Below are 12,648 nucleotides of genomic sequence, written 5' to 3' on the forward strand. Positions count from 1 at the left end.
CAAGTGAACACCTTTCCTATCTTCCTCTCAACTTTTCCCACTACAACTGTTAGATTAGTTAGTCAGGTATAATATAAAAAAATCTGTATTTTATGTTATATACAATATATATATATTATCAACTGTAAAATCGACAGTAGATATTATTAGAAACTCTGAACTGACACATTTTACACGTGTCATGCATTATTAAAATGCCAGCAGTGATCTGAAGATCAAAGTGTTCTGGGTTTAAAGAGCGACTGCCCCTAAAAAACAACGAATCCCTTTGAAAATGGCCTATGAGGCGTCCTTGTGAGTCAGAATAATTTATTCTAGTGTCAAAATGTATTACAAAGTGTAATAGCGTAATTTTAGTCATAAAGTCTGTCTCGCCTAAAATGGAGTTTGGAACCTCAGTGTGTCACAACAAATAAATGAAGGTTGAGTTTGGATTACAATTATGTCAACAAATCATGCTACCCTTTTCCAAGCTCCACAAGCAAATCGCCCCTCAGCCTCCCTTTATTGAATGGGGCTCCCGTTGTTTCATCGCCCCCAACCAACACGTTCAAAAGATCACGGCCATTCGATTGACCAAGCAATCAATGCATTCTTCCAGAAGGCTGCACAGCCAAAAGACGACGGTTTGCATGCCCTGCCGAAGGACCCTATCATGCGCAATAGGTGGTTGGATTTCATTGCTCTCCAGTGGTGGTGAGTATACTGGTAGCTAGACCATAGACTGCTGGTTATGTATATTTTGATCATCATTATCACTATCATCGCTAGCTAGCTACCTACTTCCCTCACTAGATAGCTGGCTAATGTTAGCCTACCTCAATACAACTTGGACTTGGCTTGGAAACACAAACATTTCAAAAGAAGTCATTTAGTAGGAAAACGGGTTGTCATGATTGTGATTTCACCAGATTGACTTTAGATGTAGTATAACATTAGTCAGCTAACTAAGATTAAGGACACAACCATATTTTAGCTAGCTAACGTTAGCATTGCTAGCTATTTTTGACAAACTTCGCTAGTGACAGTCCTCTAGAGTAAATTTGACAACACCATAATATGGCAAAGTTGTTTCCAATGAAATATTTGCCTACTTTAGCGTTGCCATCGTATTTCCATGCCACTCTAATTTAGTTTAATGTAGACTGAATTGTCACAGCCTCCGAGGTGCAACCCACGTCTAGGGCACAAATACAGTACATTTTGGATGAAACGATGATGGTACTAGGTAACCATGTCTGTCTACAACAGTGCACTAACTAGCAGCAGCAAACCAACCCTGGGCCATAGCAAAACATGTCACAGTTGGATGCATATTGTAACGGCGTCACCGGCCTGAATCTAATCTGGAGCCAATCAGTCTACATCTGTCAAGCATAGAATTAGCTACCAAACGAGATTTGTTATTTCTCTATGTTTTATAATTGAGAGATGATGACAATCGTTGACCCTTTTTTTCTGTTAGACAAAGTGCACAGTTGGTCATGAAAGGATGCCAGGACCAACAAGAAAGAGCAAAGGTGGGTACCATAACATGTCCAGCAATGGGAGTGCAATGTTTTAGCGACCTCCAAAAATGATTTAATTCACTGTTCTCTTGCTATTTTCACAGCTTCTCAGGAAAGACCTCAGAATAAAAGTGTCATGCGACACAAGTACTCGTGTGATAAGGAGGACCGAGCACTCCCCCATTCTCATTGACAGGGCTGTAGTGGAGCAGGTTGAGAGCTTCAAGTTCCTTGGTGTCCACATCACCAACAAACTAGAATGGTCCAAACACAACAAGACAGTCGTGAAGAGGGCACGACAAAGCCTATTCCCCCTCAGGAAACTAAAAAGATTTGTCATGGATCCTGAGATCCTCAAAAGGTTCTACAGCTGGAGCATCACTGCCTGGTACGGCAATTGCTCAGCCTCCGACCGCAAGGCACTACAGAGGGTAGTGCGTATGGCCCAGCACATCACTGGGGCTAAGCTGCCTGCCATCCAGGACCTCTACACCAGGCGGTGTCAGAGGAAAGAGGAAAAAATGGTAAAGACCCCAGCCACCCCAGTCAGACTGTTCTCTCTACTACCGCGTGGCAAGCGGTACCGGAGTGCCAAGTCTAGGACAAAAAGGCTTCTCAACAGTTTTTACCCCCCCAAGCCATAAGACTCCTGAACAGGTAATCAAATGGCTCTCTGGACTATTTGCATTGCTCTGATGACACAGATGACTTCATCAAAAAAGACAAGTAATGTGTGTTATGTAAAAAGTTGTATTCAAAAACACTTGATAAAATAGTAGGCTAATTCCCCAGCAAGCAGATACAACTAGTAGAATCATTTTGGTTGTGAAGTGCATTAGCAAATAGCTTTGTCCTTTCTTTAGAACAAAATACAATTCACCACTTGGCTGTCTATTATATCACCTGTCACAGGCCATACCAGTCAACACTACCTCATAAGACTGCCTGCTGCACTTGTTCGAGAGATGTCCAGTTTGCAGCCGGACATGGGGGGCCCTCATCAGCATAATTCAGACATGCCCCTCGCTGTGAGTATTCCTATGAATGGAACAGTCAGTCACATGTTGGCAAGTATCCAACCAGCAACCTTAACCTGTCAGCGGCAACAGCTTTCACCAGCTCATAATTTGTACTAATACAGAAGGTAACACACTTCATTACTTTGATCCATTTGATAACCCAATTTTGAAACTAAATGTAAACTGACATTATTTGATGCCATTTTCTACTTCTTAGATGCATATAATGCATATAACCTAGCCTGGTGGAATCAGCCTTATCGCTGTGTTCACCATTCTATTTCACTTCACATTTTGTGAGGTTGGTTCCACCAGGCTGATCATAACCCCCATTAATAATGTAATCAGTACTCTGTGTGTGTGTGACTGACCAGTATCTTTGAAGAGGTGTCAGGAGCTAATCTACGCTGCCATGTCTATCAATGGGGCTCTGGCAATGACCTTACCTCTGGCCTGCCCACCAATGGTCATCGATGGGGAGAACAGAATTAGGTAGGTTTAGTGTGACCTCTTCAAACTTCAACATAGTACCTGTTTGTGTGTCAAACATTACCTATCCAAATTGGCATTGGTAATAGAACAGTGACTATGTGTGTATGTGTTCCCAGAAACATGTATGGAGCCAGCACATGGAGACTTGCAAAATGATGTGATGAAGTCCAGACCGACAGACGCACTTGATACTGATGTCTCTGAATGTAGAGACCTGGAACTCATCATAAAATGTTTACTAGACACAACTTCTACTTGTATTGTCTTTTCTATTATTGAATGGAATGGTAACCAGGATCAGGGAACTCCTGTTGTATACAGGACACCAAACAGGGAGGTATGACCACTGACATGTTTACCAAGGTGGCCCCATTACCACAAGAGAAAATGCCGATAGGCACAGTGTGTATCGTCTGGGAACGACAATGAAAGGTGCACATTGTTATATTAGCAGAACACTGATTCTATGGTATTGTGTAAAGGGTTGTTTATTAGTACATTTGAAAGATATCAAAACACTTTGTTTATAACATCTACATAAATTCAAAAATTGCATTCTCATATTATTCTGTAGGCTGACCTATTCAAAGCTTCCTCAAGCATCTCACCATACAGTTGTAGTTGAGCCTGTAGTTGAGTTCAACCTGCAGGATGTTTGTTTGTGATTAGTGGGGAGAAACAGCTGCTGGCAAGGTTCTGACAGATGGGTGTGTCTTGGTGGTGGCAAGGAGGAACACTCACATCAAACCACACCCCCAAGCCAACTCGCGTTCGGCTTCTGTCATGGCTGCCAGCATTTCATAAGGAGCAAGCCAAAAAACGAGGCCAAATCAGCAGGTGTAATTCCCTTTTAAGGTTGTAACACATTGGACAGGAGAAACAGTTAAATGGTAAAATAGCGCTTTGGAGTTTGTGACAACAGATATAACATTTGTTTATTGTTTTCAATATCTAACATGACTTTTCATTTTCAGTGCACTTTAACACGTGAATATCCAGAGTATGTTAAAATGATTGAAGTTGGACCAAGAGACGGACTTCAAAATGAAAAGGTATATCTTTTCATCAGTCACACATCTGAATACACAGAACCCCCCCTCACACACACACACACACACCATCCATAATCATGAAATAAGTCATGTACTGTGAGGGAAAAAAGTATTTGATCCCCTGCTGATTTTGTACATTTGCCCACTGACAGAAATTATCTATAATTTTAATGGTAGGTTTATTTGAACAGTGAGAGACAGAATAACAGCAAAATCCAGAAAAACTTATGTAAAAAATGTTACACATTTATTTGCATTTTAATGAGGGAAATAAGTATTTGACCCCTCTGCAAAACATGACTTAGTACTTGGTGGCAAAACCCTTGTTGGCAATCACATAGGTCAGACGTTTCTTGTAGTTGGCTACCAGGTTTGCACACATCTCAGGAGGGATTTTGTCCCACTCCTCTTTGCAGATCTTCTCCAAGTCATTAAGGTTTTGAGGCTGACGTTTGGCAACTCGAACCTTCAGCTCCCTCCACAGATTTTCTATGGGATTAAGGTCCGGAGACTGGCTAGGCCACTCCAGGACCTTAATGTGCTTCTTCTTGAGCCACTCCTTTGTTGCTGTGGCTGTGTGTTTTGGTTCATTGTCATGCTGGAATACCCATCCACGACCCATTTTCAATGCCCTGGCTGAGGGAAGGAGGTTCTCACCCATGATTTGATGGTACATGGCCCTGTCCATCGTCCCTTTGATGCGGTGAAGTTGTCCTGTCCCCTTAGCAGAAAAACACCCCCCAAAGCATAATGTTTCCACCTCCTATGTTTGACGGTGGGGATGGTGTTCTTGGGGTCATAGGCAGCATTCCTCCTCCTCCAAACACGGTGAGTTGAGTTGATGCCAAAGAGCTCCATTTTGGTCTCATCTGACCACAACACTTTCACCCAGTTGTCCTCTGAATCCTTCAGATGTTCATTGGCAAACTTCAGACGGGCATGTATATGTGCTTTCTTGAGCAGGGGGACCTTGCGGGTGCTGCAGTATTTCAGCACTTCACAGCGTAGTGTGTTACCAATTGTTTTCTTAGTGACTATGGTCCCAGCTGCCTTGAGATCATTGACAAGATCCTCCCGTGTAGTTCTGGGCTGATTCCACACCGTTCTCATGATCATTGCAACTCCACAAGGTGAGATCTTGCATGGAGCCCCAGGCCGAGGGAGATTTACAGTTCTTTTGTGTTTCTTCCATTTGCGAACAATCGCACCCACTGTTGTCACCTTCTCACCAAGCTGCTTGGCGATGGTCTTGTAGCCCATTCCAGCCTTGTGTAGGTCTACAATCTTGTCCCTGACATCCTTGGAGAGCTCTTTGGTCTTGGCCATGGTGGAGAGTTTGGAATCTGATTGATTGCTTCTGTGGACAGGTGTCTCTTATACAGGTAACAAGCTGAGATTAGGAGCACTCCCTTTAAGAGTTTGCTCCTAATCTCAGCTCGTTACCTGTATAATAGACACCTGTGAGCCAGAAATCTTTCTGATTGAGAGCGGGTCAAATACTTATTTCCCTCATTAAAATGCAAATCAATTTATAACATTTTTGACATGTGTTTTTCTGGATTTTGTTGTTATTCTGTCTCTCATTGTTAAAATAAAACTTCCATTAAAATTATAGACTGATCATTTCTTTGTCAGTGGGCAAATGTACAAAATCAGCAAGGGATCGAATACTTTTGTCCCTCACTGTACGGTGCATTCGGAAAGTATTCAGACCCCTTGACTTTTCCGTATTTTGTTATGTTACAGCCTTATTCTAAAATCGATTAAATAAAATGTTTTCCTCATCAATCTACACACAATACCCCATAATGACAGGTTTAAAAAAAAATAGAAAACAGAAATAATTAATTTATGTAAGTATTCAGACTTTGCTATGCGACTCGAAATTGAGCTCTGGTGCACCTTGTTTCCATTGATCATCCTTGAGATGTTTCTACAACTTGATTGGAGTCCACCTGTGGTCAATTCAGTTGATTGGATATGATTTGAAAATGCGCACACCTGTCTATTTCAGGTTGACAGTGCACAGTTGACAGTGCATGTCAGAGCAAAAACCAAGCCATATGAGGTCCAAGGAATTGTCCGTAGAGCTCCAATACAGGATTTTGTCAACTCACATTTCTGCAACATTTTAAGGTCCCCGAGAACACAGTGCCCTCCATCCTTCTTAAATGGAAGACGTTTGGAATCTCCAAGACTCATCCTAGAGCTGGCCGCCCGGCCAAACTGAGCAATCGGGGGAGAAGGGCCTTGGTCAGGGAGGTGACCAAGTACCCCATGGTCACTCTGACAGAGCTCCAGAGTTCCTCTGTGGAGATGGGAGAACCTTCCAGAAGGACAACCATATCTGCAGCCAGACAGAAGCCACTCCTCAGTAAATGGCAGATGACAGCCCGCTTGGAGTTTGCCAAAAGGTACCTGTAGGTCTCATCCTAGAAACAAGATTCTCTCGTCTGATGAAACCAAGATTGAACTCTTTGGCCTGAATGCCAAGCGTCATGCCTGGAGGAAACCTGGCACCGTCCCTACAGGGAAGGATGGTGGTGGCAGCATCATGCTGTGGGGATGTTTTTAAGTGTCAGGGACTGGGAGACTAGTCAGGATCGAGGGAAAGATAAAAGGAGCAAAGTACAGAGAGATCCTTGATGAAAACCTGCTCAGGACCTCAGACTGGGGTGAAGGTTCACCTTCCAACAGGACAATGACCCTAAGCACACAGCCAAGACGTCCCGAAGCCACTCCTGCATTAAGTCTCTGAATGTCCTTGAGTTGCCCGGACATGAACCCGATCTAACATCTCTGGAAAGACCTGAAAATAGCTGTGCAGCGATGCTCCCCATCCAACCTGACAGAGCTTGAGAGGCTCTGCAGTGGAGAATGGGAGAAACTCCCCAAATACAGGTGTGCCAAGCTTGTAGCGTCATACCCAAGAAGACTTGAGGCTGTCATCACTGCCGAAGGTGCTTCAAAAACGTACCGAGTCGGAACCATTTCCTGGAAAACAACAAAATGGAGACCGTCTGAATACTTATGCAAATGTGATATTTCAGTTTTGTATTTTTTATAAATTAGCAAAAACGTATACAGAACAGTTTTTGCTTTGACCTGGGGTATTGTGTTTAGATTGATGAGAAAAAACAACTATTGAATACATTTTAGAAAAGGTTGTAACGTAACAAAATGTGGAAAAAGTCATGCGGTCTGAATACTTTCCAAATGCACTGTACATTTTTACAAATGATTTATGTTCACTACACATTACACCTTTACAAACCCAATATGGTATCTAAGACCTGGAAGCTTTCTTATTTTGTGTTAGCCCACTTTTGTATTATGTAACTATCCTTTTGATTGATTCCTGGTTGATTTGATGATCCCCTTAAACGTATGGATTATTTTTCTATGATTACCCATGACATGTGTTTCACATTTTCTCCTCAAAAAATTTATTGATCAAATGAACACCAACACTCTTAAAATCTATGGGAAACATGACATGACTTTACCAGATGGCTCATATGTTGTATATATTCAAGTCTGCTGTAGCTGTACAAATTGACATGATGACAAAGTCAAACTCAGGGGGTACTACACGCTGTAATTGTAGGAAGTACTGTATGTTTGGAAGAAGTGGACCCAGCAGGTGAGTGCTGTAAATTACTCTGGTTGCAAAGACATTGCAGCTGAATTGCCCAGATGTCCACTCCGCACATACCTCCAATCTTGACAGGGGATCAGAATCAGATCCAGAAAGAGACGGTCTCCATTTCATTGTTTTCCAGGAAATGGTTCCGACAAGAGTCAAAATCCAGCTGATAAACATGCTCTCGGAAACAGGCCTGCCTGTGATCGAGGCCACCAGCTTTGTGTCTTTAAAGTGGGTACCACAGGTAATAACTCTTCTCTGTGTTCCCAGAAAGCTTACTGAGTGATTTATTAGGCTCTCATTGTTCTCTTCGGGACTACTGGGGGAAACCTGCTACTCCAGTATCCCAGTTAGACCCTGGACTCGCAGATGTTTTTGGGGAAAACCTTGAGCTATAGGCCTATTCCAGAACCTGTTTTCCAAGCACTTTATTTTGTTTGCCTGTGTAAAATATATGACAGTTCACCTCATGAAAGAAACTACAGATGTCTGTGTCATATTCTTGAGTTGTATTGAGACAAATGATGTGGAACAGCTATCTCTGCATTTCTATATGAGCTTCTGGAAAATATGAGTTTTCGTAAAACTAGGCTACATACTAGTCTCGCTTGCCAGGTGCATGGACCTCCAACAGCAGCTGTGGGAAGAGACTATACTCTGTCGACATATTTTGTAAACATGCTTTTGTCTGTTGTCAAGATGGCGGACCACACTGAAGTGCTTCAAGCCATCCACAGATCTTCTCATGCTCGTTATCCTGTACTGACACCCAACATGCACGGCTTTCAGGATGCTGTAAGCATTTCATTATTCATCCGAGAAATCACACTCTTTAAAAAGAACAGATATCTCCCCAGGCTCCCCTGATGTGTAGTGCTGTATAAAGGTTGAGGGAACACTATGCCTGAGATGAATGGAAACGTTTTAACGTAATGTTTGTTCCATAATGTTACATGGAAATAATGTAACTTCCCTCTGTCCTGTTGAAGGTTGCAGCGGGTGCTACTGAAGTGGCCGTGTTTGGGTCTGCCTCTGAGACCTTCAGTCAGAAAAATATCTATTGCTCTATTGATGCCAGCATGCTGAGGTTCGAGGAAGTCATTTGCACTGCTAAACAACAACAGATTCCAGTCCGTGGGTTTGTATCATTCCTCACTTTGCGCTTCTTCACCAGTAAAGCCATTTTACTTGAATATATTGCAATGATTCCATATGCTCTTTAACTGGTGTCAACCATGTACAGTTGTGGACAAATATAGTGGCACCCTTGCACTTTTCTTAAATAATTTCCTATTTCTTCTATAAAAAAAATATGTTGAAATTTTAAAATACTTTAGGTCTCCACACCATGTAATTGGATTTTCAACATTGCAGAACCAATTATATTTTTGCAAACTTAAGTTTAAAATTTTGATTTAAGAATATAAAGACACATTTTATGGACATGGGTACTGGGGGCCCTGAACGTGTACATGTCATCATGTAATCAACAGACTATCAATGTGTTTTCGAGTCCAATGATTAACTTTGTGTCCAAAAACTGGGTCTCCATCGAAGGTGAAGACGGCCATCAAGGAACTTCACTGGACTATATGCAAACTGGAACAATATATCCTGAGGCTGTATTTATTGTAGCTGGGGATTTTAACAAAGCAAATTTGAGAACAAGGCTACTTAAATTCTTCCAGCATATTGATTGTGCTACTTGCATAGACAATACCCTCGACCACTGCTACTCTAATGTCCGCGATGCATACAAAGCCCTCCCTAAGGCAAATCTGACCATGACGCCATCTTGCTCCTACCGTCTTATAAACAGAAACTCAAACAGGATGTAACAGTGACGAGAACCATTCAACACTGGTCCAACCAATCGGAAGCCACGCTTCAAGATTGTTTTGATTAGGTGGACTGGAATATGTTCCGGTCAGCCTCAGAACAACATCGACCTACACGCTGACTCGGTGAGTGTGTTTATAAAGAAGTGCATTGGAGATGTTGTACCCACGGGGACTATTCAAACCTACCCTAACCAGAAACCGTGGATGGATGGCGGCATTCGCGCAAAACTGAAAGTTTGATCCAAAGCATTTAACCATGGAAAGAGGTCTGGGAATATGACTGAATATAAACAGTGTAGTTATTCCCTCCACAAGGCAATCAAACAAGCGACCTGCCAGTACAGGGACAAGGTGGAGTCGCAATTCAACGGCTCAGACACGCAACGAATGTGGCTTTGTCTACAGGAAATCACGGACTACAAAAAGAAAACCAGCCACGTCACGGACACAGACGTCACGCTTCCAGACAAATTAAACACTTTCTTTGCCCGCTTTGAGGAGTCTGTTGTCCCCACACGCACAGCACCCAATGTCACAGGAAGGCCAAAAAGATCATCAAGGACATCAGCCACCCGAGCCACTGCCTGTTCACACCGTTACCATCCAGAAGATGAGGTCAGTACAGGTGCATCAAAGAAAAAGAAAAAAAAGCTTCTATCTCAAGGCCATCAGAATGCTAAACAGCAATCACTAACTCAGAGAGGCTGCTGCCTACATTAATATAAACTAGTCACTTTATACAAAGTCTCTTTTAAATAATGCCACTTTAATGTTTACATATCTTACATTACTCATATCAGATGTATATACTGTATTTTATACCGTCTATTGCACCTTGCCTATGCCGCTTGGCCATCGCTCATCCATATACTTATATGTACATATTCTCATTCACCCCTTTAGATTTGTTTGTATTAGGTAGTTGTTGGCGATTGTTAGATTACTTATTAGATATTACTGCACTGTCAGAACTAGAAGCACAAGCACTTCGCTACACTTGCATTAACATCTGCTAATGTGTATGTGACAAATAAAATTAGATTTGATTTGAGGTTGTGGGTCTTCCAACAGGACAACGACCCCAAACACACATCAAAAGCACCCAAGAATGGTTGAAGAAGAAACACTGGACTCTTTGAATCACATCCATAGCCCACGGCGAGAACTGAAAACAGCAGTTGGTGGAGGGCAACCCTCAAACAATGAAGAATTAGAGCAGTTTGCTACTGAAGAGTGGGTCAAATTGCCAGTAGGAAGGTGCAACAAGCTCATTGAAGGCTACAAGAAGCAATTGTTGGCAGTTATCTTGGCCAAAGACTGTGGAACCAAGTAATAGCTCTGGGATGACAATAACTTTGTCCATGCCATTTGTCTTTATTTTCTAAATTAAAATTGAAAGTTTAAGTTTACAAAAATAAAATTGGTTCTGTAATGTAGAAACTCCAATAAGGTGCGGAGACTTTATTGTTGTGGTTGCAATTTTAGCTGATTTTTTTATGAAATAGGGAAATATTTAAGAAAAGTGAAAGGGTTCCAATATATTTGACCACAACTGTATGTTTATGTTGGCTTTGGAAAAAAAATGCACTACCGTAAAATGTTTCAAAGGCCTAATGTTACTCTCTCTCTGTTAGCAAAGGTACACTCAGACAGTGATAAATGACTCCAGAAATAATAGGTTAACAAGCAAATTTCCAGATGTGCACTGAATCGTTCTATGTGTTGCTTCAACTACAAGTCCAGATGGACAGTATAGAACCGCTGACATGAAGCATGTTTACATTTTGTGGTACAGTAGCCCCCTTTCATCCAAACAACGCAGCAATGCCATGGCAACGCATCAGTTTGACACAGGCATTCTGGCAGATCTCCCGCTGTTGGAGATGGCTTGGGCAGCACTCCCTTCCCTCGAGTCCTGCTAGAACTTGCTGGATATTCCTGTGACAAACTGAGGTATCGTCTAACGACTGCGAGCCCAAGAGAAACATTTTCTACTTTTCACATGTCCGCTATTTCAAGCAGTGAATGTTTCCTACACATATGGAATAGGCATATTGTTTGACTTTACCCCCCTGCATAATTTCTCATTGCTACTGTCAACAACATAACCACCACATATAACAAAATATTCAACACCAATTGGTTATAAGATTTGAAGTCTATATTGCACTGGCAGTTAGCGGTTACTGAATCCAGAAAACAGAGTTATGATCTACCTTAATTCTAATGACAGATAGCATAAATTATGACTTTTTGACCAGAGAGAGTTAACCTTTTAGTGCAATTCACTGTGTAACATGTGGCCAAGTTGGCATGTTTATGACCCATGTATTAATATATTCCATGTGTGTTTATGACCCATGTATTAATATATAGTACCAGTCAAAAGTTTGGACACACCTACTCATTCAAGAGTTTTTCTTCATTTTCACTATTTTCTACATTGTAGAATATTAGTGAAGACATCAACACTATGAAATAACACACATGAAATCATTTATTAACCAAAAAGGTGTTAAACAAATCAAAATATATTTTACATTTGAGATTCTTCAAAGTAGCCACCCTTTGACTTGATGTTAGCTTTGCACACTCTTGGCATTCTCTCAACCAGCTTCACCTGGAATGCTTTCCAACAGTCTTGAAGGAATTCCCACATATGCTGAGCACTTGTTGGCTGCTTTTCCTTCACTCTGCAGTCAAACTCATCCCAAACCATCTCAATTGGGTTGTGGTCAGGTGCTTGTGGAGGCTAGATCATCTGATGCAGCACTTCATCACTCTCCTTCTTGGTCAAATAGCCCTTACACAGCCTGGAGGTGTGTTGGGTCATTGTCATGTTGAAAAACAAATGATTGTCCCACTAAGTAAAAACCAGATTGGATGCCGCATCTCTGCAGAATACTGTGGTAGCCATGCTGGTTAAGTGTGCCTTGAATTCTAAATACATCACAGACAGTGTCACCAGCAAAGCATCCCCACACAATCACAGCTCCTCTGCCATGCTTCACGGTGGGAACCACACATGCGGAGATCATCCCTTCACCTACTCCGCGTCTCACAAAGACACAGCGGTTGGAACCAAATATT

General features: G+C 41.9%; 1 protein-coding gene and 1 long non-coding RNA gene across 4 annotated transcripts in view; both read left to right on the top strand.

Moving 5' to 3' along the window:
• The window catches only part of LOC112224629 (3-hydroxy-3-methylglutaryl-CoA lyase, cytoplasmic-like), a 29,425-nt gene that overhangs the window by 869 nt on the left and 15,908 nt on the right, over positions 1-12,648 (top strand). Inside the window, exons 1-8 of one of the 3 annotated variants that reach the window (XM_042306266.1) lie at positions 2,113-2,165; positions 2,421-2,536; positions 2,902-3,019; positions 3,136-3,856; positions 3,994-4,071; positions 7,854-7,961; positions 8,417-8,512; positions 8,707-8,855. In XM_042306266.1, coding sequence (XP_042162200.1) covers positions 4,030-4,071; positions 7,854-7,961; positions 8,417-8,512; positions 8,707-8,855 — 395 coding nt within the window. In that variant the 5' untranslated portion in view covers positions 2,113-2,165; positions 2,421-2,536; positions 2,902-3,019; positions 3,136-3,856; positions 3,994-4,029. Of the gene's footprint in view, positions 1-2,112; positions 2,166-2,420; positions 2,537-2,901; positions 3,020-3,135; positions 4,072-7,853; positions 7,962-8,416; positions 8,513-8,706; positions 8,856-12,648 lie in introns of those variants that run through there. The other 2 variants (XM_024388299.2, XM_024388298.1) reach the window with 2 other exon arrangements.
• LOC112224630 lies at positions 425-1,740 on the top strand. Its single transcript, XR_002949478.2, has 3 exons — positions 425-696; positions 1,466-1,520; positions 1,613-1,740. It is a non-coding gene; the product is annotated as an uncharacterized LOC112224630 (long non-coding RNA).

Source organism: Oncorhynchus tshawytscha, linkage group LG25 (genome assembly GCF_018296145.1).
Source record: "Oncorhynchus tshawytscha isolate Ot180627B linkage group LG25, Otsh_v2.0, whole genome shotgun sequence".
Classification (NCBI taxonomy): Eukaryota; Metazoa; Chordata; class Actinopteri; order Salmoniformes; family Salmonidae; genus Oncorhynchus; species Oncorhynchus tshawytscha.